Source organism: Penicillium daleae (assembly GCF_028827525.1).
Source record: "Penicillium daleae strain IBT 16125 chromosome Unknown utg000007l_segment0_segment0, whole genome shotgun sequence".
Lineage (NCBI taxonomy): Eukaryota > Fungi > Ascomycota > Eurotiomycetes > Eurotiales > Aspergillaceae > Penicillium > Penicillium daleae.
The window spans coordinates 1,761,952-1,784,874 of record NW_026623155.1 but is presented as its reverse complement, the minus strand read 5'-3'; the positions used below and the strand labels follow the sequence as shown (position 1 = coordinate 1,784,874).

Genomic DNA, 22,923 nt, shown 5'->3' with positions numbered 1-22,923 from the left:
CCACAGCGTGCAGCGAACCCGTCTTTTAACTTGGCTATGTAATTTGCAAGAGTCCACCCATTCTCTCCACGGTATGGGAATCTTACCAGAAATCTTACTCACCCACGATCCCGTGCTCACCCTCCCGTGCCCAGCCTAGCCAGAACATCATGAAACGGTGTTCGAAATCCGTTAGCGCTGCTCGGCCGCGTCGGAAACAAGATTTTGGTTGATGACTGTGGGGCGCATGAGGTCATTTGCGGCTTCTGCCGTGCGCTCCGTTTTTCGATCGACTGGTGAGATAGAGAATCGAGCGATGGTAGGGTGTCTTGGACGCTTGAGGTGTCTTCGATGTGGGATCTAGTGGAGTCCGATTGGGGGAAGGAATTGACGCGGGAGAGTTGTGGACTATGGCGATCACTGCGATGATTATTGTTTGGTTGCTTTTTTCTTTCCTCTTCTTGTTTTGCTGGAGATAGGGTGGTAAGCTGCGTGACGGATCTTCTGGATGATTATTAAAGTGGATATCTGAGTTCTGGGTGGACCGTAGTTTGGACGGGATCGAAAGGCTCTGGAAGGATGGGAGTGTGGAATTGGAAGTGGAAATTGCAATCGAATCTTCCGTCTTACGACGATTACGTCTTGATACGCCCGACTTATCTTTCAGTATGTATGTCACGACACTACTGGACATTTGGACATGCATATCACTATTCATGTCGGGGATGGAAGCGAGCTGGTTCGTAATATTATTATCTATGCACCTCGTCCGTTGGACGATGAGTTGCTGTTTCCATCGCATCCTTTGAGCGAATTGTGTAACGACCAATTGTCTACGGAGCCAGCGAAATCCACGAACTCAATCGTGGAGCAGCAGACCCCTGCGCCTCCCCGGTCAACGCACATAATTAGTAATTAGTACTCCGTACACTTTGGCAGTCCGAAGTACTGTAAATTCGAGTCGTACGGCGTCCTGTAGTACTCTGTTTCTAGGCCCGAGTATTGAGCCAGTACAATCAAGAAAAGACGATGACATCTTCGAGATAAGCCTGTTCTCGCTTCATAATTCCTATTGCTAGTGTCCCGTCAATGCCTGGAATCACTAGTCAGATTCCGGGCCAGGCTACTGTTGAACCAGTAACTGTTCACTCACCAACTCGACCAGTCTGGATAAGACGCACACGAGACCTTTCAACCGTACAAAAAGTTCTGCGCACGGGGCTCGACATCTCTCCCCCGCCAACTACCTAGCGCCAGCAACGAGATTGCATTCCCCCAGCCAAGCCAAAAAGAAACCCAGTCGGAAGCGCCCCCCCAGACAACCGAGCCGACCTTCTCGATGGCCCCCAGTGTAAGTTCCCCAGGGTAAGGTAAGCAGGCAAGTAACGCGCGATGATCCCGTGTGCGTGTGGGGAATCCTTGCCTGCTGAGGAGGGAGGGGGGCCTTGTCGGGGAAATTGTGGAGCAGGCAGGTCCGTTCGAATGCGCTGACTCGCGAGCTTTTTCCTCCCCCCTGTCTTTCTCGGACACGGTCGCGTATTTGTTGATTAGTCGAGTCGCCTAGTGCTCTCTGGGCGGGAGTCTTGCCCGATTGGGATTGGCGCTGAGTGGGCGTGGAGTGCGCTAGTCGGACTATCGTGGACGAGGCAGGCTTGGCTGCATGCGGGATGGGGTTGGGAGTTGGGGGTGGACTGGTTTGGTTGGAGTATTGGATCGTTTCTCTCCTTCCTTTCGGCCTGACCACCCCCGGGGACACGTCTGGATGGACGAGGAGGTGCAGTGGGGGTGCATGCCCAGACATAAGGGTGGTCGAAGCTGGAAGCTTGGGGGTGGAGGCCTGTACATACAGACCACGTAGGGGTTCCTAGAGAAAGGGCTTTGCTGGCTGCGGATGTGCATGGAAGCTGTCGGCTGCGAGATACTGTAGATAGCTGTTGCTGACACGCAGCCAAAACTGGACTCAAAGACGAGTCTACCAATGGAAGGGGGTTATCGAAGGATTCGAGATGGAAAGAATCTGCCGATTCACCCATGCTGGCCGCTTGGAACTGTTTTCCACTGTTCTAGTCGCGGGTATGCTGAGTACTAATTGTGCAGAGCACCAATGATGCATAATCGAGAGACAGGGGCTGTATACACATCTCATTAGGGGGTAAACTAGAGATAGAGCCACAGATAATGGCTATGTATTGCTCCATGTTATCATCACTGACTAGGTGTTTACAAGCGACAAGACCATTCGGCCCTTCGACAAGCCGACTGTTCCGTCAACGAACTCGAAGCCATGCAGTGGGACGAAGCTCGCAGCATGCAGGACCAACACGCTACCACGACGAGGCCCTATCCTAGTCAAACACGAACGTTCGAGATCCAGTTCTGCAAGCGAGAGGTTTGCGAAATAGCTCCAGCAACCTAGCACTCCGTTCTACGTACTTCTGCTCAAAGCAGTGATATGCTCGCTGCAGTTCCAGTTCCTTAAACCTTATCCCCAGCAAACCCTGGTCAGTCAACCGTAGATCCTAATCCATGGCGTCGTACATTGTACGAGGGTAGCACTACATACCTACAAGATCCATGTCAGTCTTGAATGCACTTCTGGCATGTTCTATACGCGTAGGGAGAAAACATTCTGCAGCAAGAATTCTCTTGTGCTCCAGAACAAACTTTTCTCTTCAAGGTGCCACAGTGATCGGTTGCAGAACCCCCCTTTCACTGACACTTGGTATGAATGAATCATCGACTACGACTGTACGAAGTATCCAGCGCCGGTGTCCAAATCGATCTTATCACTCTATCAGTCTTTCGATAGTTAAGCATTAAGACTCTTTAGACTCCGCTCTCGGAGGAGCTTATAGGCCTCCGACCGAGTGGACCCGTACGGTCCGTCAATACGGACGGAGTTCCAAGGACTGGGGCTCTCTGGGGCCGACCGCTCGGCCACTCTGGGCTCTCGGTTTGCATCGGTTCATGTCCCACGGGCACGAAATGATTCACCGATTCCCGCACGGTAAACTCACCGTGTCCACCACTCTCCGGACGGAAAACGGAGACGAAGACGGAGAAGCACAAGTGCAAGCCAAGGGTATCTTAGCGTGGGGAAACTCGGAGGGAGACTCGGAGGGAGACTCGGAGAGTAGTATACAATGGCGCTGTACGCAGGAGGCGTCGAAAATTCTGATCGGAAGAAATAGGATCGTTGATGGCGATGACCCGTGCTTGTTTCTCATGCAACTCTGTTTCTCAGGGACTGCATACAGTCTACATACAACATACTACAGTAGAGTTGAATAAAGATAGAAACTGGGTGGAGTCGCGCAAATACAGTAGATCTTCGGAGGACAGGGCGCCCGTCCGGTGGCGAACTTGAAAATTCGATCCCTGCAGGCGCGAAAACTTCAAGCAAGCGTCAGGCACGGGGGTTCCAGCTTGCTACATCACTACATATGAAGGTCTCACAGTAGTTCACTAGTTCCTCGAATGATCGCGCTTGATCTGTAGGTTTGATGCGGGTGTATCTGTATTAACGTAATGATATTCTCCTATAGTGGCAACTGGCCAAGCCTGTTAAAGGAATGATAGAGGCCCAAGCTACAGAAGTTTGCTGGCCCCCACGTTAGCACATGCCTAATAGGCTAATATAAACTCTGGATAAGTATGTAATAATTAAGACAAGCAAAAAAAAGAATGTACTCCGTAGAATAAACCGAAAGAAATTCTTTTTTCTGTTCGGGTGTGGCGATCGTGGATACGCCAAGGGTGGGCTTCGGCCAGGATTCTAGAATTCTAGAAGGGCTGGGCGTTTATTTCCGCTAGCGGACAGTGTCGCATTGAACCAAGCGATTTGAGGCATATGTGCCTGCTGAATACGGACAACCAAAGAACCAGTGTTAGTATGTCGAGTCGTCGACTGATATTATTTGAGTCTCGATTTCAGCCGCAAGTCAACCCATGTCCACTAGTGGCCTCAGACTCTGTCCACCGTGTCAATTAGACTTTTATGGATCTTTGCTTTTTGGGTTCCCTGCTGAAAAAGGAAAAAAAGGTGATAAAGAATGACTCCTGACTGCCTCGGTTTTGGGAGTGCTTCGGCGTTAACCGGTTCACCGGCGCCGTCCATATCAAAGGGGAGAAAATGGCGCTGTGGATGGAAGGCCTGAACCCGACGGAGACAAAAGCCCATGGCCTGTGTAAGGATTGAACAGGACAAAAAGATTTGTTGTCGTAAACGCCCGTTCTTGCCACCACCACCTTCAAGCATCTCAGACCATATCTCGGATACGACGGAGTACAGTACTGGCTGTCAAGGCATTCCGAGATGTTTCGTGGCACGTACAGTAGATCAGGGCGAGCAATTGAGGACATTGGTTCGAAGGAGAATGATCCAATTCCAACAATAAGTTTAATGTTCCATCCCCATTCTGGTCTGGGAGTGATGTCTATCAAAGCTTCGACAAACACATTCCAAGCAAATTCCAAGGGAGATCGGCAGGGTGATTCACATCCCCTCCCACCTTTGAAGGCGCGCTAGACCCAACTGGTGGTAGTATTGGGGCTGGGAAGAATCGGGTTAGTTTGGGGGAATATTTCGTGTGACAATTTGTCCATGCCTGATTACCTAGCCTTTACCGTACAATACAATTGACTCCACTGCGAAAGGACTAGTGGCAGTGGCAGAGAAAATGACGTGACCCCCTTTCACTCCCTGCGACTGCAACTTCTCCAGCGATACGCAAGGGGATGTGCGTGTCACTAAAAGTATGCGGGGCACAGCGGGCACGCTGACTGGGCCAGTGGCCCAGTTGAACCGTGGGTCTCCAGGAAAGATTGACATTCCGAGACCGGATACAGGCGTGTTAGCGTCGCTGTGTTGGACACCGTGGGTCGTTTGGGCCTGGGGATTGGATCCTTGTGCTTATCCTCGTCCTGTTTATCAGGTAAGCCTCCCGTCGCGTCAGAGAAGAGGATCCCTTATCCTATGATATGATAGAAACAGGCAGCTTGGTCGAGGCATATGACTAGTGGATGTGTAGGCCGTCTCTGGACCATACCGAGGGAGATCTCTCCCGCCAGCAGTGGGTGGTGGAAGGAAGGCCACGAGGGAAAATCGCCACGCGGAAGGATTGGGCACACGCACTGGTTCTTCCAGAATGGACGGAATGGATTCTGGAAAAAAAAAAAAAAAAAAAAAAGAAGAATAAACGGGGGCCTGAGTCGTGGTCATGATTATTATGGAGAACAGTCTGAAGTACGGAGTACATATGGAGTACGGTGTACTCCGTACAGTTCTACAGTATGCCTGTCTGATAGGTGAGCCCCCGTTGGGTCTCTCGTCCCCCCTGCAGGGATTACTGGTCGTTGCTCTCATCCCTTGCGCCCGGCGCTTGTCGTAACCATGGTGGTTTAGAAGGAAGAGGTAACATCTAGAAGGCGAGACATTTTTGCCCCAAAGCCGAGGCATCATTGTCTCTCAGGAAGAATCCAAAATGAGGAAGGTCGCAGAGTGACCAACTTCCATTCTCGAAGCAGCACAGAAAGCCAGGGCCAGGCCAGTTGCCAGTTGCCACCAGGCATTCTTCGATAACCCCATCTTTTGCCAGTCCTCTTGGGCCGTCAGGTCATTCTTACATAATCGGATCGGGCCCAATGGGCGTTCGTCCCGGGTATCCCTCTCACGTAAATTACGAGAAAAATACCCCAAATACCGAAATTAGCCGGCATTACCAGAGGTTACCAGGGATTCCCGCTGCAAAATGACACTCCTGCCACGGTTCGTAAATTAGAAATCCGAAAATCCTTTTATTCTTCTTTTTTTCCAATCGATCGACGAATGATTCCAGAACTCCTCCCGCCAAAGTGGAGCCGCGCCCTTTTTTCCCTTTTCCTTTTTCTCTCGTTCTTTCGCCTTAGCCCTGGTACCCTCTGAACCTGACGACTGACCTGAACCTGACTATATCGATTCCATCATTCCCTCCCTCTTGGATCTTCACTCCACTTCCACCTCACTCTTTCTCGATATACCCACCTTTTCTCCCTCCCTCTCTCTCTCCAACTTCACAACTCTCTCTCTCTCTCTCCATCTCTCTTATATTTACACTATATCAGATCTTATCTCTCCATTCATCCTCCTCACTCTCTCTTTCTCTCTCTCCCGTCTCCCTCCCTCTCCCATGAGATCCTCCTGCGTCCACCTCTACCCTCACCAATATCCCTTCCTTCCCTTTTCTCTCCGGTCCCAAGCTGGATTCTCGTCCAGCTCCTAGGGGCGGACCGGTGAGAAAACGATCCAAGTTCCACGGTCCCCGCCACACGCTCAGCGCGATGCTCAAAAAGAAGTCCCTCGCGCCCGCCTTCTTCTGGAACTTCTCCCCATCCACCACTCCCGAACTGTCCCCAACCTCGTCGGACAGCGACTCCGACGAGGATATGGAATCATCCGGCTCCCGACCGGTCAGCCTGGCCGTCTCGACGGGAGCCTTCTGTCCTATGCGACCAACCTTGAATGAGGTCCTGGCCAATACCGCCGCCCCGCCCTACACGTTGTCCGCCTTTATGGCCTATCTCTCGCAGAACCACTGCCTCGAGACGCTCGAATTCACCATGGAGGCCAGCCGTTATCGAGATACACACGAGGCTCTATCTGCCCGTCTCGGTGCCGACGTCTTGACGGACCCGGACACGCGCGAGTCCCAGCACCTGCAGATGCTTTGGCAGCGGTTAATGACGGCTTACATCTTGCCCGGCGCGCCTCGTGAGGTGAATCTGTCCAGTGAGGTCCGTGACGGTCTCCTCCGCTACCGTGATGTGAACATTCCACCGACCCCGGATGTGCTCAACTCCGCCGTTAAACGCATTCACGACTTGATGGAGGAATCCATCTTCCTGCCTTTTCTCAACAGCTACACCTCTCCATCCATGGTGGCCCAAGCCGATTACCCCTTTGGCCCAGAGGACACTATGGACTTGTCAAGCCCGTCTATGGAGGAGCACCCTGTAAAGCGAATCCGTTCCCGCACTAAGCGTACGTCTCCGCAATCGTCCACCAAGGACCTACCCGCGACCGCTGGCCGCTCCAATGTCTCGCTCGGTGCGATGCATGCCCTTGGCAAGCGTGCCTCTGGCGCTCTGCTAAGCACCTCTGGCGAGTCCGGCTCCCTAGCACTCACGGACGACTCGAGCCCGCAATCGAGTCCGACCGCCGAAGAGCCCATGACTCCGCCAACCACGCCTCCAGCCAGCGAGCCGCATCTGCCAATCCACAGCCCCAAGTTGCGTACCGACAACCCCTGGAAGAAGATGGGCATGAAGCTGGGCTTCAAGAAGCGATCTGGGGCTGGCAGTGGTGGTACCTCGCGGGATCCCAAGATTTTGGCCCTGGACGACTAAAAAGCTTGCATTTTCCTCACCATATTTCCCTCTTACCGGCTACGACCACCTTCACATCATGATACGACTCCTCATCAACGACTCGATAAATACTTCTGTCATCATCTCCTCTTCCTATTGAATTTCGGATCTCGGACGAACCTCAAAAAAACCCCACATGTCACATACATCCCCATCTCGACACGCATCTCACACGACCCGACCCGATCCGAATCTATTCTGTTAGCGTTCATTGGCGGTGTATGAGAGCACGATGCATCAGCATACGAACCCGGCGTTGTGTTTTTTTTCTCTTCTCTTGTTAGTTTGCCTTGCATTGTCAGTGTCTCCTAGCGAGCATTGCGCATTTGATACATGTCTTTCCCCCAATCCTAACCCCTCTTCTCCCTGCGAATCTGCAAGCCCCGTGTTTGGTACGAGAGCGCGCGTGCAGGTGTAGGCATGGGTTAGGATTGGGGGAAAAGACACCACATACTCTGTGTTTCCTTTTTGTTTCATATCACATATAGAACACTGGATGAAGCCTGTTCGGCGAGTCTGGCTGGCTTGGGCGTTTTTTTTCTTCGTTTCTACCTTTATCATCGGTGCTACCTTTTTTGGTTTCACGCTCTTCACTCAGGCACTTGCACGGTGGATCTGTGTCGATAGCTTGCTACGATAGGACGGTGCTTCTTTTTGGATCAATTATCAATAGACTTGATACCCCCGATTTACCTTCTTTCCGTGTGATTCTGTATCAATTGTAGGGTTGCGAACTGGCGGTTAGGCATGCCGGCATAATGACAACATGTTCGCTTACGTGGGCTATAATAGCCAGCCTTCATAGTAGCCCCGAACACAAGAGATCGTCTCTCTGGGGCATTGTATCCACTGTAACAGGCCAGACACATACAATCTACCCAGTCTAATCTAGACTAACCCTCCTCCCACCCCTAGTCTCCAACGCCCCAACATCAACATCCCACCCAGCCGCCTGCAAAGCAGCCACATACCCTCCAAACCGATCCCCACGATTCAGCACGGCCAACACGCCCGCCACAACGTCAAAGGCATCCTGGCTCGCCTTAGCCTGATCGGTCTCTTTCGAAGAAGAAGAGAGAGAGGATTCAGACAACTCCCTTGCCGCGAGAAGCGCGTGTGCCCACCCCTTCAGCTGCGCTGTCACTGTACACCCTTTCTTCAAGAGGATGGAAGCATGCCATGTTGACGTTGACCCTGCCGTCGACGGGAAGAGGAAAAGAATGTACGGTTCGTCCGCGAAGAGCGTTGTCAAGCGAGTCATTGGGATAACCGTTTGGAAAGAGGCGCTTTTACGCTGGTCATTTTGGCTGCTGTAGCGCCGGGCATGTCTGAAGAATGAATCTAGCGAGATACCAATCTCGGCACTGCCTAGGTACGTTGTTGAAATCCTGGAACGAGATGTCCACTGTAGAGCGCTGTCATGGTGGAATATGCGTTCTTGGGAGGCGACCTGCGCCGGGGTGAGGACCGTGCAGCAGCCTGTTTGAGGGTGCTGGGATATACCCGGTTGCGAGGTTGATTCTTTTTTGAGGGTTATGGATTTTCCGGTGAGACTGATGTCCGTGTCGGACTCGAAGAGAGTTGAGAGGACGATGTTGGCGCGTTGCCGGTTTAGACTGGTCATTTGGACGGCGCGGACGGCGGCGTAGTTGAGGCTGAGATGGAGGGATAGCAGGGTGAGGAGGGCTACCCAGGTTGTTGTGAATCCGGTGACGTGTGATACTACCACAGAACCGACCTGGATAGAACTGTTAGCCAATTTCCCAATTCGAAGATGTAAGGTGGTGGACTACAAGGAGTATCAACTTACCAACATACCAACCAGCGAGATAACGGTCTCTTGCGACGAGTCTTTCTATCATGAGGTTAGAAACCGCGTCTACATCAATTTACCTTTACACGGAGAATTCAACCCCTTGCAAAAGAACAACCAGGAGAAAACATACAGCATTAAGCTCCGCCAAATTCCCCCACTTGGCAAAATGCGCACTCAAACTAGCCTTCGAACTTCCCCCGCAACACCACACAACGCACGCAGCATGCCGGCAGTACTGAGAACAGATACTCGCATGACCCCAGCCGGCACCATTGGTGACAGACAATCCAGGATCATGGCGAGATCGTTGAAAACGTCCGCCGCGAGTCGATATGTCTTGCATTCTGGCTCGAGGGCTGTGCCGACGCGGTGGGCGAAGAGAATTGTTGCTATACGTCCGGATGTGTCTTGTAAGATGTGTAGGAGTAAGGCGGATGTTGGGGAGGCATCTGCATTGCCGACGCCGACTCCTAGGAATTGTCAGTGTTCTGGTGTTCTTGATGGAGGCGATGGGTACTGTAGTTTGAAAGGCAATCGTACCTTGTAGGACTGCGCGGGAGGAGAGGAGTCCTGCTATTGAGCTGCAGAATGCTTGGAGGGAGTCCTATTTGTGAGAGGAGGTGGTTGTTAGGACTATTTGATATAGAGTCATTGGGCTTGGAAGGCCAAGTAATTGCAATAGGAACTGGCCAATTGACTCACAAATATTTGATAGCTATAGCTCTAGTCAGAACAGACGAGAAGTGTATTACAGGAGGTATGCTTGTGGATATACTCACGGTAGATAGTCATCGCTCACACTCTGGGGATACCCCGAGGGAAGAAACACATCACTCAGGTAGGTCACGAGCGGTTTTATGGACCATAACGAGGGGTCCGAGGTTGTGTCCTGTTTGACATCGAGGTCAATCTTGTGAACATAGTGTTCAAACTAAACCCTGATGTCTAAAATCAAAGAATAAAATAAAAGGGTAACATGCTTGCAGCGGTCATATGCAATTACCCTCGGACGAGGAACCTGATAGTGAAGCAAGACCATGAAGCCAGCGAGCCGAACGTCCCGTACCATTGAGCGAGACGTTCCCTTATTCAGATAAAGAGGTTCATGACTGTCTCCCAGCAAAGCTTGCCGAGTCGGCTTTACATCCGACAATTGGGCCTCGGGTATGCACACCGAATAGACTGTGAAACGTTGCTTACTAGAACATCGATCCTTCCACCACCCGAGGAAGCCGACTTGTGTGTATCCTGTCCCGAGAAGATGTATGTGGCAGTGGGATTGTCTGCCTCATCCGTTTCCTGAAAGGTTAATCGGGAGTCAGTGTCAGCGTTGGGAACCATATTGGTGTGATGGTGTTGATGTCGAAGTTGTTAAATGTCGAGGCTGGGGAAGGTTGGAGAGGCACGTGCGGGGAAACACGTACCCCCCAACGGCATTACGACCAGACCAGCGAGGAGACTCTACGAATGGAGACTAGACAGAGAGGTTATTGGAGATGAATTTCTTCATTGTTCAATTTTGCTCCCAGAGCTGAATAATGTCTCAGTGTAATCCAGAAACAGAATGGTCTCCAACCACCCGATTCCACGGAAATCGGTATCCGTGATCTATGGAAAAAAGAAAAAAGAAAAAAAGACCGCACCGCTTTTGAAAAGCTGTATGTTGCGCTTGAAAGTAGAAGGAAAATAACACCCAAAAGACAACCGCCAGCGCCAGAGTCAGGAAGAAAGACCGAGGGGAATCCAATGGACACGAAACACACCAACGAGAAAATGAACCCATGCCGCAAGCAGCGATGGGCCGGTTCCTGCACATGGTGACCATCGATCAGACAAGAAGGGGGGTATAACTCGATTCGAGAAGGAGGGACAACCGAGCGAGTGCCGCAATTCAACTGCAGCCGGGGATTGGATTCATCGCCCAACTCAACGGTCGCCCATAATCGACGTCAAAGGCCTAGTGTCAAGCGACACCAGCACTGTATCATAGACCCATCCACCGTGCAACTTCCATCATGAGAAGTATCGTATCCCATCGCTCATGGTATATGTAGATTCGAGAAGGAAATAGGAAAAGAGGGTTCGAGATGGAAATCTCTACCGGTAAAGACTTTAGGCGTACATGCTGGCACCTCCGGTCTCAACGGCATCGATCTCGGCCTGCGTCCAAGGCAGGCGGCCGAAACGAGCAGGCAGCTCAGTGCGATCGAAGAACTCGCCGGTCTTGGGGGTGACGGGACCCAGGGCAGAGCCGGGCTGGGCTCCGACGTGGCCGCTGAACTGGGCGCGGCCGAGGGGGCCGTGCTGCTGGGCCTTGGCGCGGTAGGCGGCGAAAGAGTCAGGGAGAGCGCTCACGGGGGAGGCGGGGTGCACGCGAGGAGAGTGGTCAACGGACTCTGTGTGAATTGGGGTTGTTAGCTGGGTGGTGGTTGATTTGGGTCATGGAGGCTGGAGCTCCTCCGGGCAAGAAGAGCAGAATTTCATTTCACGTACTGGGGACGGACCGCTTGCCGACGAAGCGGATCAAGGGAGTGCGGGCGGCGTTGTAGAGAGCGACGGAGGCACGCATTTTGATGGAGTGTGGTGTGAATTGAGGGGGAGGGTTGTTGGATGATCAAAAAGTCGAGTTTCACGGGGGAAGACTGTGGTGTGCGAAATCCAACGGGGCCGGAAGTATCCGAACCAACAACCCAGTAGCGAACAGAGCGCGAACTGGGGAGAGAGAAGGAAGGTGAGGAATTGGGTGATGAAACCGGGCTAACTAGCGGTGATCGTTGTAGGAGGACAAGATTGGTTCGTGATGGAAGTGTATAAGAGTCGAGGGGTAAGTGGAGGGGGAAAGAAAAGAAGAGCAGACGCGCTGAAGATAAGAAAGTCGAGAAGTTGGGCGTTGCCGTTTTGGGACGAGCCGACCACTCGGCGCCGACGAGCCGCCGGATTTTTATTGATTTTTTTACTTTTTAGTTCTTACGCCTTGACGGAGTTAACTCGTGTGGATTTCAGTATGTACGCATGTACGGAGTACGATGTAGTAATGTACCGTGTAGTTTGGAGCATTGCCATATATCATATGTCACCAGCAAATAGTTCGTTGGTATATTGGATGATTCACTCTCACAGCCGAAATAGTAATTAGTCATATACCATCGTCGGAACGCCCTACGCTTTCGAGGCGAAGGATCTCCTGATCGTGCTCACTCATGACGAGTTTGGTCTTCATTTCTCATTGGAAGCCGGCGCCGTGGAGGACTCTCTCCTCTCTCTGACTCTCCTCCTCCTCCTCCTCCTCCTCCTCCTCCTCCCCCGCACGTCTCCGTGAAGCATGCCACTTTACCTCCGTGGCCCGTTTCCTTTTGATTGTTGATCCAAAGTCTTAATTCCCATTTCCCGACCCTGCAAGCCTCCCCCCTCCGATATCTCCGATCTTTTCCCCTTTCTGCATCCCCGGTGAAGCTTCCCCAAATTTTTACGTGCCAGAAGATCGGCCTTGCCTGTCAAGCTGGCTCGTGCACCAATTATTATTCTCTTCCCCAGGCCACGATCTCATTCCTTCTCCTCATAGGGTTGTACAACGTTGATCGGATCTCCCCCAATTATCCTGTCGGAGCCCCGCAACTACCTTCCAACTGTGGAACAGACCAGTGGATAGAGGCCTTCAGGGCTTGGGGGTAAAAGACTCGGCTCGCGGACAAAACACACATTCCCTCCCTTCACTCTGGGGAAGCACCAGTTCTGCACGAAGACGGCCCCCTCACGCTTTTGGCTGAACCCGAAGAGAACGTCGCTGCAGGTCCTCGGACGATCCCTCGGTTGAAACGCTGGTGAATGTGCCATTCGCGGCCCTTGGACAGCCAGGCACAAGTCCATGAGAGCCAATCGCAGCCCAAGTGGTCCCCAATTCTTATCCATTACCCAATAGCCGACACACATAATTACCTGATCGCTCTTGATAAGTGTGGATTGCGCCACCTGGGAAGCTTGGACCCTGACTAACGCGTCCCGGGTTCACCCGCGCCCACCAAACCCTCCAGTTGTGCTTCCTTGTGCTGGTCCTAGTGCTGGCCCTGTCTAAAAACGATGCACGAGCTCCTCCTGTTCGCCTCGGTTCCCGTCCATCAGCATCATGGGCTCCTCCAGCAGCTGGCCGGGCTGACGGCCATGCAGCCTCGCCACGCCTTGGAGCGTCGGCTTATTTTCAAGGCCTTTCGTAAGCCTGGTCTAATCACCGGCCGCGTGGGCGGCAGCCAGGATCTGCAACAGGCCAGCGCGGGCGACCTGCAACGCGTGAACAAGATGCTCAATGGTGGCATGTTCTACACACAGGTTGTCGGTCCCGTGTCGAACCATGATTTTGCACCTACATCAAAGTCAGTGTCTACGCCGGACGCCGATACCCAGATGGCGGGGGTGGACGAGCCCAAGCCGCCCGCCCCGGCTCCGTCTGAGGCTGCCCATGTCTATGATTACGACCAGCAGACATGGAAACTCGAATTCCGGGATATTCCCGAAGCAGCCACCCGGTCCGCCGTCACCACTCGCGTGATGGCCAGCGCCGCCCTCCCGCGCGGAGATATCGAGCCATCCATGAATGCGTGGGGCTATGGGTGAGTGGCGTGCTTACTATGATAATCATGATCTTATGATCGCCAAGCTAATCTGATCGTCTCAGTTTCGTGACCGAGTATCTCGTCGAGGGGGATGTCTTTATCCACAATGACATTGTCATCTTCTTGCACCGCGTGTTGCATTATCCCACCGGTGAGAAAGAGCCTCGGGAGCCCAGGCGGAATCTCCCTCCTCTGAAGAAGATGGCTCCATTGGAGAAGACAGGCAGCTATGTCCTCCAGGCATCTATCACCGTCCAAGATGGGAGCAACCAGGAAACTATGAAGACGGCCTCCCAGCATTTGCTTGGGCTGCGGGAACAGCTCAAGTCAGCGGTCCGTCTGGAACCTGCAGACAGGCTGTCATTGGACACTCGAGCAAAGTAGATGCATCTCTTATGGGGGCAAACCCCACGAAGAGAACTTTTAATCGGCTGTCATGGATACCCGGAGAGGCAGCCTCCAGCGATTTCAGTTTGGTGAGAGATAGACCATTTGAAACAAACGGAGCCGTTAGCAGCGAGGATTGAATTGAGAAAAAAAGAGACATGAAATAAAATAACTAATATAATATTTGATACCCGCCAAATCATAAGACTCCCTCTCTCAGTAATTAACTGGTATCTTAGTAGAAGAGGCTACATACAGTAGTTTTCGAAATCAGTTAAACCTCCATGCTCTTGCGACTTCACTCCCGGAAAATATATCCGATGTATGCGAGATCTAATTGGATAAGGTGTTCCCGGTCTCATTTCAGACCGCTCTCTATAATAGTCTGTGTATTTTTACAATACAATTATGGTACAGTGGCGCTACTAAAGTCTGTGACCCCCCGCGCTGACCGCCCTTTTCTGCCATGAATTCTGCCATACTAAAACCTCCAAAAATCATATTCAATAGCTAAACCGAAGGACTAGACACTGGCAAAGCTCTTGTGCGAGGTTTAATATAGTTAGTGATCAAGATATTAAGCACAATGCGATACATAAATACGCGTTTCGGTGGTTGGTTAGGCTATGATAGGAAGGCGGTACCGCTGGCGGTCAAGCGGGGGGTCACAGACTTTAGTAGAGCCACTGTACCACATGAAATGTATTTTACACGAAACTGCAATACACCGCGGTCTCTCCGTGCTCCTCCTTCCCCTTCGCCAGTCAGTCAACAACTTCCTACACATCACACTTACCAGTTTAACTACTATTAGCCAAGGAAATATAGCTCCAAGTCTCGCTCCTGCAAAGCTCGTTCTTATACGGGATATAATAGACAGCGAGTCCTTCTCTATATCTCAAATGGCTAAACAGGCTGAATATCGTCCTTCCCTTATCTCACCCTCACTCCCCTGCTATCTTCACTTGGGGGACTTCATGAACAGTTTGGGACCTGACCCGTCTCGACCTGTAATAGATTCTCACTGGGTTATATGATTTTTTACTTGTGCCAAAAGACCACTATGCCAGCCGTCAAGGCTAAGATACCCAGGATCAATACTTAAAGTGCACATGTTAACTTATCCTTTGCATAACCCGACTAGAGACTTGCTCTATATCATCCTCAGTCATACGAAATAAATAAATTTATCTGATGCTACAGTAGCCGTGATCTTGAACATATAACGAGGAGCGTGGTGTACAAAAAGGTTCAGAGAATAGATAGTTCGAGCACCTCGAGCTCACGATACCTCATTTTGGAAAAATTGTTTGTAATAGAAAACACGATGTAGAAAATTCAATTGATAGTCAAATAACTCCTGCTTATTAAAAATTGGAAATAGCTAAACCATGACGGAGTCTTCCCGCTAATGTGATCGCGCATCACGTCCGCAAATAGTATACAAGTCGCCACCGATACTTCCTCGCCACAACTTAACACGAGAAGCACTGAGATTCTGACTAATCCCCCGAAGCTGATGAAATTGTGTGAAATATAAAGTTCTTATACTGAACATCAAGCAGTCAATTAACTTCTAATTTAAAACACTTTTGTCTTAATTCCAAGTAAGGAACAATGACTTCTCCCAAAGACGTGACCAGCATAGTGCGAGAGAACTTGCACCTCGTGTTTGGAGAGGCAGATCCGGAAAAGCGTCTCGCAGAGCTCTCTCGCCTATGGGTTCCTTCCTCCAAGAGTCTATTTATCGACCCACTTGGTCTGTTCCGTGGCCATGAGGCGATCAACAATCTTATCAGCTCTCTCCATGCACAGTACCCGGGAATGGCATTCACAGAGCTAGGTAAGCATATCTATATACCTTGGCAAGATCTCAATATTTTTTGCCGATGGCTCCCGTGGGTTTTGGTCAATTGTTCTCTTCATTGAATAACGCTGTGGAAAAGGCCCAGTTCAGATCTTGTATCAGAGTGAAGATGAGGACCTCCGTGTTGCAAGGCTACCGTGGGGATATGGTCATCCTGGAAAGGACACAGAGATTACCGGAGAAGATGTCGCAACAGTAGTGGGAGGAAAGATGGAGAGACTGTACACCTTTCTCAATGAGTGAAACGTAAAGGTAGGTAACAGAATGGTATCACCATGGAAGAGAAGTCCAAATTATTGATCTATATCTGGAAATGTTAAACTTCTATTTTTAAAGAATATTTCACAGTAAGTGATATAAGCTGTATAAATAGAGATGTATCTTTACCTACCAGGGCCAGCTCACTATAGTATAAGCGTAGCATTCTGTGTTATGACTTGCGTACGTAGAACGACGGTTTATCTGAAGGACGAGGAGTGGGAAGGACAAAATCGGACATGCGGGAAGGGAGCGAGTAGGGTGGATATCATAGAATCCCCTATAGATTCTCCCTGGTCTATAGAAAATTACTGTATCATTACGATGACTAATCCCATGTTGTAACGACTAACTATTACTATTACGGTTCTGCCTAAATTATAGAGCGGTGAACTAAACTGGATTAGCGCAGTCGTAAGAGTGTAGTGGTTGAACTGATTTCGAAAAACTACTGTATTACCCTTTTAGGCCAGACCATGTGACTTCGTGGAGCTCCCGCGCGTTTCGGCGCGTCAGCAACTCCGAACGGTCGCCAGTCACCTCAAATCACCACCACAACCTACCACATCCCACCAGAAGCCTCAATCACCACGCTTACTTTCGGAATCAGACCACCGTCAAAACGATTTCCCTTGCCCGAACCCTCAGAATGTCTGAAGGGGGAGTCAAGCGGCCTGCTTCCCCCACTCGGGCAATTTCCCCACCTCCACTTCGGCGGAAGGTTGCAACTGTCACCAGTAAGTCCTTGGCATTATGACCACTCAGAGTGCTTGGATGGTTCTGATTTGCTCTCTATAGAGAAGACAGTTGCGAATTTCTTTACACCCGCGTCGCAGAAGAAGCCCGAGCCTATTACTTGGCGGATCTTAGGGACGAGTTTGATCGTTGGTAAATATGTGCCGGAGAAGAGTGCGCCTCACGCGGTCTCGGAGCAAGCGCGGAGGATAGCCTCTTTTGACTTGGTGAGTGAGACTCCCATTAGCTCGGAGTCATTTAGGACTAGGATGAGGAATTGGCAATGTGGCCAGTTGTGTTAATTCGGTGGTGACCAGGATTCAACTCTGATCAAGACAATCTCGGGCAACACGTTCCCTAAATCGCCAAAGGACTGGCAATGGTGGAATCCTGCGGTTCCTGGGAAACTTCGAGAGCTTAACTCAGAGGGGTATGTCATATGACCGCAACAAACAGCAAGCTACGCTGATGACTGATGCTCAAATATTTCTTTTCAGCTACCAAGTGGTGATCTTCTCGAATCAGAAGATGATCAAGATCCAAAAAGACATCAAGCATGGAAACAGTGAATCAAAAAGCTTGTCCAATTTTAAAGAAAAGATGACTGCCGTTATGACTCAATTGGACATTCCCATGAGTGTTTATGCCGCCACGACCGATCCTGAGTATAGGAAGCCCCGCTTGGGCATGTGGCGCGAATTCCAAGACGACTATGATCTTGACGTCTCGGGAATTGATCTCAAGGGATCCTTCTTTGTCGGTGATGCTGCGGGGCGTCCGGGGGATCATTCGAATGTCGATCGGTAAGTTGCACATTAACTTTGATGCACTGTTGCTTTCTGACTGTTACTCTAGTGGGTTTGGGACCAATGCTGGCATGGGTTTCAAAACTCCGGAAGAGTTCTTCCTTGCCCATCCGCCAATGGAAGTCTCCGATATTTTTGACCCAGCTTCATATATCAAGTCAGAGCCGAGATCGCTCCCTGCATGTACTGGCCCAATGTGCACCCCGCAAAGACCTATGTGCGAGTAAAGCTGACAGACCTGCGTTCTCAAATAGCTTCATTTGCCCGCAAACACCCGCTTGAGCTCGTCATCTTCTGTGGTAGCCCAGGCTCGGGAAAGTCCACTTACTTTTGGAAAATCCTGGAACCCCTGGGCTATGAACGGGTCAATCAAGACAACTTGGGCTCGGTGTGTATCCACTGCATACCTGCACGATGTAGCGATCAGACTACTGACTCAGCTAGCGACCGAAATGCTTGAAGGTAGCTCGAGAATTCCTCGAAGCTAAGAAATCTGTCGTGGTTGGTAAGTCATGGTCTCCTTATCGGTTTCCGCTCAGGAAGACCCAGGTCAAATATTTCTGATCGCTGAACAACCTGTCTTGCAGACAACACAAATGCAAATGAGGAGACCAGAGCATACTGGACTGCTTTAGCGAAAGAGTTCAATGTTCCCATCCGGTGTATCCATTTCCTGTCACCACCGGGGCTGTGCAAACACAACAACGCCGTGCGATCGTCGAACAAGGAGCTAGTATGTCCTGACACTCTGTCGCCATTTTGTGAAGAACTGCAAAATGCAGCTCCTGGTTGTAATACTGACATTGTGTTTCTTCATAGAACCCTGAAGCGAGACAGTCCCTCCCCGGCATCGCATTCGCAGATTATGCACGCAGATACAGGGCACCTACTCTTGAAGAGGGGTTCGAGGATATTATTCCCGTGAAGTTCCAGTTCAAGGGGACGGAAGAGGAAAAGAAGTTGTGGGGCCAGTATTGGGTTTAGTCTGGGTCAACCTGTTCTAAGGCCGCATGTGTGGATGCTTCTGCCTTGAAACAAGATCAGATCACTGGAGCACGTTTCTATGGATGCATCGTCTTATCTGTCATATACACTCCTCTCTGGGCGGAGTTATTATCCCTGTAACAATATACCATTTGATACATCTCAATCACTTGAGATCCTGAGCGCCACACGTTCCTCACTCTATCCTAGTGGAGAAAACGGCGGAAATCTCCATCCCGTACCCAATTGTGTTACGACTCTTCCACCGATGAATAACCACCAAGTCCCTGTGTACTCTCAGCTTTCTTGCCTCGCTGACGAGGAATGATGAACCCAGTAGCGAGATAGATGCAAAAGACAGCATACTCCATGACCAGACCCATCAGCAGATATGGGGTAATCGGACCGGCCAAGTCATTCCATCTATGATCAGACGGGTGGATGACCGAAAGGAAAAGATACGTGATGCGAACAACGATGAATGGGAGGGCGATAGACATAGCTTGAAGAATCTATGAAAAGCACATCAGTTATGTGGTAGCCCATCAAATCCAGAGATGCACCTACCATTTTGTTCTCCCTTGAAAGACTTGAGAGATGCATCCAGAAATAACCCTGAACACCAAGCAGACAAGCCACAAATACCACCAAACAACTGTACCCTGCTTTGACGAGCTTGACGCCAATGTCTACATTGCTGGCACTGTCACTGCCCTCTAAACAGCCACCTGCAATTTGAAGACCGAGGCCCACGAAAAAGAGCACACGGGAGAAAAGTAAACACCGACTGATCTGTGGGTTTAATTTATCCTCATTCGCCACTCTGAATAGTGTTCACTGTTAGCGAGCCGCGTACTGGATATATATGGCTGGCTGGCTAGCTACTCACATAATTCGGACCAAGCCCATTGTAGCTGCTACCAAGGGGAACACGCCGGCGTTTAGAAGGATAGTAGATGCTACCATCACTCCGGTGCTGGGCTTGTACTGGTAGATGAGCACCAGAATACCGGCAGTAAATCGAACTATGGGAAACTGTTAGATGTATTCGAGGTAAGAGTGTAAATGGTTTGTTATAGGGGGTACATACTGAGCGAGAAAAACAGCAAGATGATCCATGACATGCGCGGACGGTTGTGGCGGTAGCATGCTAGGTATGCAGAGACAGCAATAGCTGGAATATAGAACACAATTTGCGCGATGCTGACTTTCGAGTGGTCGTTGAGCATGGCTGCGGAAATAAGCTTTCTATTGCGCCGCGAGAGTTCAGTGCTGGTTTGCGAGATTCGAATTTTTTGGATTGAATCTACAAGAATCTACTCATCCAGCGTTCTTGCAGCTTCTTATAAGTTTCTTCCCTTTCACCCATATCGGCGCCGTATTCCAAAACAGCGGGCTGTATCTCTTTTCCAACTATTCGCCTTCATACTCAATTAGGGTGGGATCTTGCGGCCTGAGGCTGTGAGCAGGAGTGGAGACCCTCGCAAGATCAACGCCTATTTGGGTTTAGTGCCGTTGAAGGTCAGATCCGAGATCCACCAGAGCGAGTCAGCAACATCCTGTCGTGGGCCTGATCAGTACTTTCGGTCTGGCCTCGTCACTTAGCCTCATCATCAATGACCACAATAAAGTCAGGTTGGGATTGATGTCGTATGGGTCAAATCTCCGCCACTTTGGCCCACCCCTTTCCTTCTGACTGCGCCCCGATCAACGAGGCTCAACAGACCTGTTTTGAAGGGAGCAAATATACAGTCAATGGTTGATCCCGTGCGCTTGAGGACAAGAGCTCATATCGAAACTAATGCATGAACTGATCCGCTATGGTCGGAGTAGCGGGAAAGTCCAAGGGTTGCAATACCTGTCGGGCACGAAAGATTGCGGTAATCTCATCTCAGTATACGTCCATCGTACCCAAGATACTAACTTCAGAGAGATAGTGTGATCAAAGCCGACCAATGTGTGGTCAATGCATTCGTTCAAACCGAGTCTGCGGTGGGTATCAGAAAAACCGTGTCTTTGTACTAGTGCAGCCTGCAGCCAAGAAGAAGCACATCTTTCTGCGACCTCTTATTTCAGAGTCGGAGCCAAATTCAGCATTCACACCAAATGCGGTGGATTATTCAAGGGAGAAGACGACGTTATACGAACAATCTGCTTCTACTATAATTCAAGTCAACGACATGACCCATTCCATGCCTGACATTAGTCCGGCCAATGCGATGATGCAGAAACGTAATGATTGTCACAATTTGGTACAGACTTTTCTCGCGGACTGCTTCCCATCACAACGATCCTCCCTGTCTCCTAGATCGTGGATTACATTGCTGGTTACGCTGCCAACGGAAGTCAAAGCTCTGCAGCTCTCAAGTGCAGCAGTTGCAGCATCGGCAATCGGCCGAAAGTTTCACAATACCGCATTAGTCAGGAACAGCCACAACCTCTATATCCAAGGTCTTCGACATTTACAACACGCTTTGCAAGATCGCGCTCTTGTGCGAGATGACGGGACGCTTGCCGCGTGTATGGCTTTAAGTCTTTACGAGGCCATGGAATGTCCGAGCGGCGGATCTGGGGCTTATTTCAGCCACTGTGAGGGGATTATGGCATTGGTCCAGGCTCGTGGCGTCGAAGCCCACTCTTCGGGCGCTGGTCACCAGTTGTTCCTTGGTGTCCGGATTCCAGCTGTAAGTTCCCGATCTACGAGGTCAAGCCTCATTATTGTGAGTTTCGAATGGGTACTTACTACCTCATAGATATTGTACGCTTTGGAGAGCCACTCTTTAAGCTTTATCTCCAGTTCTGCATGGATGAACTATCCCTGGGAAGGGAAGCTTAAGAACCCTTTCACTCAGATAGTGGATTGTCTGGCACACGCCCCAGGCATTCTCCAGCGGGTCCATTTGCTGGCCGGGCTTGATCGGCAAGAGCAAGTCGATATGTGTGATACATTAATCAATGAGTGTTGGCACATTGATGAGAGGTTGGACGTGATATCAGACAAGATGCAACAGGCCAGTCCAGATCCACTATACTGGCCTGTTGATTCTCGAATGAACCTTTTATCCCATTCCAAGGACCCGAGAACGCCTTTCCCGGCTCTATTTCGTTTTGTGGACCTCGAAACTGCCAACTCACTTATACTACTCTGGGCGATACGGGTTATGCTCTGGTCAGGCCGTTGCAATCTATACAGATTGATGGATTCCGACTATCCAATTCCTGATCCTATCACGATACAGATAGTCTCATCTCCTTCGAGGTCCAGAAAATCACTTCCTCCCCTTGGTCACCGAAGAGATTATGTTTCTATGGTGCACCACGTCTGCCAATCAGTTGAATACATCTTAGGAGAGGAGATGCTACTAGCCGGGCCATTATCGGTGACACCGGCTCTTGGTATTGTGCTTGAATCTGTCAGAGGTGAAACCAGTTGTTATAGGGAAGTTGCGTGGTTACGAGCAGCCATCGATGTTGCTCGACAGCGAGGGCTTGGTCTTCTACAACACGCACGATAATCTAATCTATGTGAAGCCCGGTACGGTGAAATCAATTGTTTTTTCTATATTCTCTACTGTCTAGTCCTATTCAAATCGAATATCATTGTTCTGTAGTTTTCCTTGTTATGTCACCGTGAGGAATTCCTTGGAACTTGCACGCCTTTGAAAACGATCGCCACATTTCCTCAGATAACAAGAATGTAGTATTTATACCTTCTTAATCACCACAAAATGTCTCGCAGGCTGAATCAACGCTGAGATGAAAATAAGAGAGTGTGCCAATTGAACAAAAGGTGCGCAGACCAAGGTGAGAAGAACATGTAGTATCATGGTAGCTGGCGACACGGAATTCAAGTGAAAATCTTGGAGTAGACTCGCTACAGCCAAACTGTGTCCGTCCACAGTGATATTCCACAAGACCCATGAGAAAAATAGATGGAACACCGAAAATCGCCACTTGCTAATGAAGCTGAGAGAATTTCTACTTTGGGGTCAGTAAATAAACCAAATGAGAGGATATCATGACAACATACAAACTAACATGGGTGAGAGGCCCCAGCATGGGAATTACAAGTGCCATTTT

The 22,923-nt window shown here is 50.2% G+C and overlaps 8 protein-coding genes across 8 annotated transcripts; 5 read left to right on the top strand and 3 right to left on the bottom strand.

Moving 5' to 3' along the window:
- Window positions 1-6,297: 6,297 nt before the first annotated feature.
- Window positions 6,298-7,362, top strand: N7458_007806 (regulator of G-protein signaling domain-containing protein; the record flags this gene model as incomplete). The annotated part of the gene is made up of 1 exon (XM_056911188.1): window positions 6,298-7,362. One exon carries the CDS (start codon window positions 6,298-6,300, stop codon window positions 7,360-7,362), a length of 1,065 nt encoding a protein of 354 aa, XP_056764014.1.
- Window positions 7,363-8,266: 904 nt separating this feature from the next.
- N7458_007805 (RUS1 family protein) lies at window positions 8,267-10,540 on the bottom strand (the record flags this gene model as incomplete). Its single annotated transcript, XM_056911187.1, has 7 exons — window positions 8,267-9,121; window positions 9,194-9,234; window positions 9,418-9,669; window positions 9,717-9,832; window positions 9,902-9,922; window positions 9,979-10,109; window positions 10,400-10,540. 7 exons carry the CDS (start codon window positions 10,538-10,540, stop codon window positions 8,267-8,269), a joined length of 1,557 nt encoding a protein of 518 aa, XP_056764013.1.
- A 771-nt stretch (window positions 10,541-11,311) lies between these two features.
- Window positions 11,312-11,768, bottom strand: N7458_007804 (alpha-ketoglutarate dehydrogenase subunit KGD4; the record flags this gene model as incomplete). Its single annotated transcript, XM_056911186.1, has 2 exons — window positions 11,312-11,595; window positions 11,693-11,768. 2 exons carry the CDS (start codon window positions 11,766-11,768, stop codon window positions 11,312-11,314), a joined length of 360 nt encoding a protein of 119 aa, XP_056764012.1.
- A 1,508-nt stretch (window positions 11,769-13,276) lies between these two features.
- N7458_007803 (mediator of RNA polymerase II transcription subunit 18) lies at window positions 13,277-14,190 on the top strand (the record flags this gene model as incomplete). Its single annotated transcript, XM_056911185.1, has 2 exons — window positions 13,277-13,803; window positions 13,869-14,190. The coding sequence occupies 2 exons, from the start codon at window positions 13,277-13,279 to the stop codon at window positions 14,188-14,190; spliced, it is 849 nt and encodes a 282-aa protein (XP_056764011.1).
- Window positions 14,191-15,810: 1,620 nt separating this feature from the next.
- Window positions 15,811-16,303, top strand: N7458_007802 (nuclear transport factor 2 family protein; the record flags this gene model as incomplete). Its single annotated transcript, XM_056911184.1, has 2 exons — window positions 15,811-16,036; window positions 16,140-16,303. 2 exons carry the CDS (start codon window positions 15,811-15,813, stop codon window positions 16,301-16,303), a joined length of 390 nt encoding a protein of 129 aa, XP_056764010.1.
- Window positions 16,304-16,967: 664 nt separating this feature from the next.
- Window positions 16,968-18,843, top strand: N7458_007801 (putative DNA 3'-phosphatase Tpp1; the record flags this gene model as incomplete). Its single annotated transcript, XM_056911183.1, has 9 exons — window positions 16,968-17,055; window positions 17,117-17,280; window positions 17,371-17,483; window positions 17,551-17,856; window positions 17,909-18,042; window positions 18,114-18,247; window positions 18,304-18,364; window positions 18,447-18,592; window positions 18,679-18,843. The coding sequence occupies 9 exons, from the start codon at window positions 16,968-16,970 to the stop codon at window positions 18,841-18,843; spliced, it is 1,311 nt and encodes a 436-aa protein (XP_056764009.1).
- A 251-nt stretch (window positions 18,844-19,094) lies between these two features.
- Window positions 19,095-20,072, bottom strand: N7458_007800 (uncharacterized protein; the record flags this gene model as incomplete). The annotated part of the gene is made up of 4 exons (XM_056911182.1): window positions 19,095-19,355; window positions 19,411-19,666; window positions 19,733-19,868; window positions 19,934-20,072. 4 exons carry the CDS (start codon window positions 20,070-20,072, stop codon window positions 19,095-19,097), a joined length of 792 nt encoding a protein of 263 aa, XP_056764008.1.
- A 951-nt stretch (window positions 20,073-21,023) lies between these two features.
- Window positions 21,024-22,358, top strand: N7458_007799 (C6 zinc finger domain-containing protein; the record flags this gene model as incomplete). The annotated part of the gene is made up of 2 exons (XM_056911181.1): window positions 21,024-21,527; window positions 21,597-22,358. The coding sequence occupies 2 exons, from the start codon at window positions 21,024-21,026 to the stop codon at window positions 22,356-22,358; spliced, it is 1,266 nt and encodes a 421-aa protein (XP_056764007.1).
- Between the last annotated feature and the right edge of the window lie 565 nt (window positions 22,359-22,923).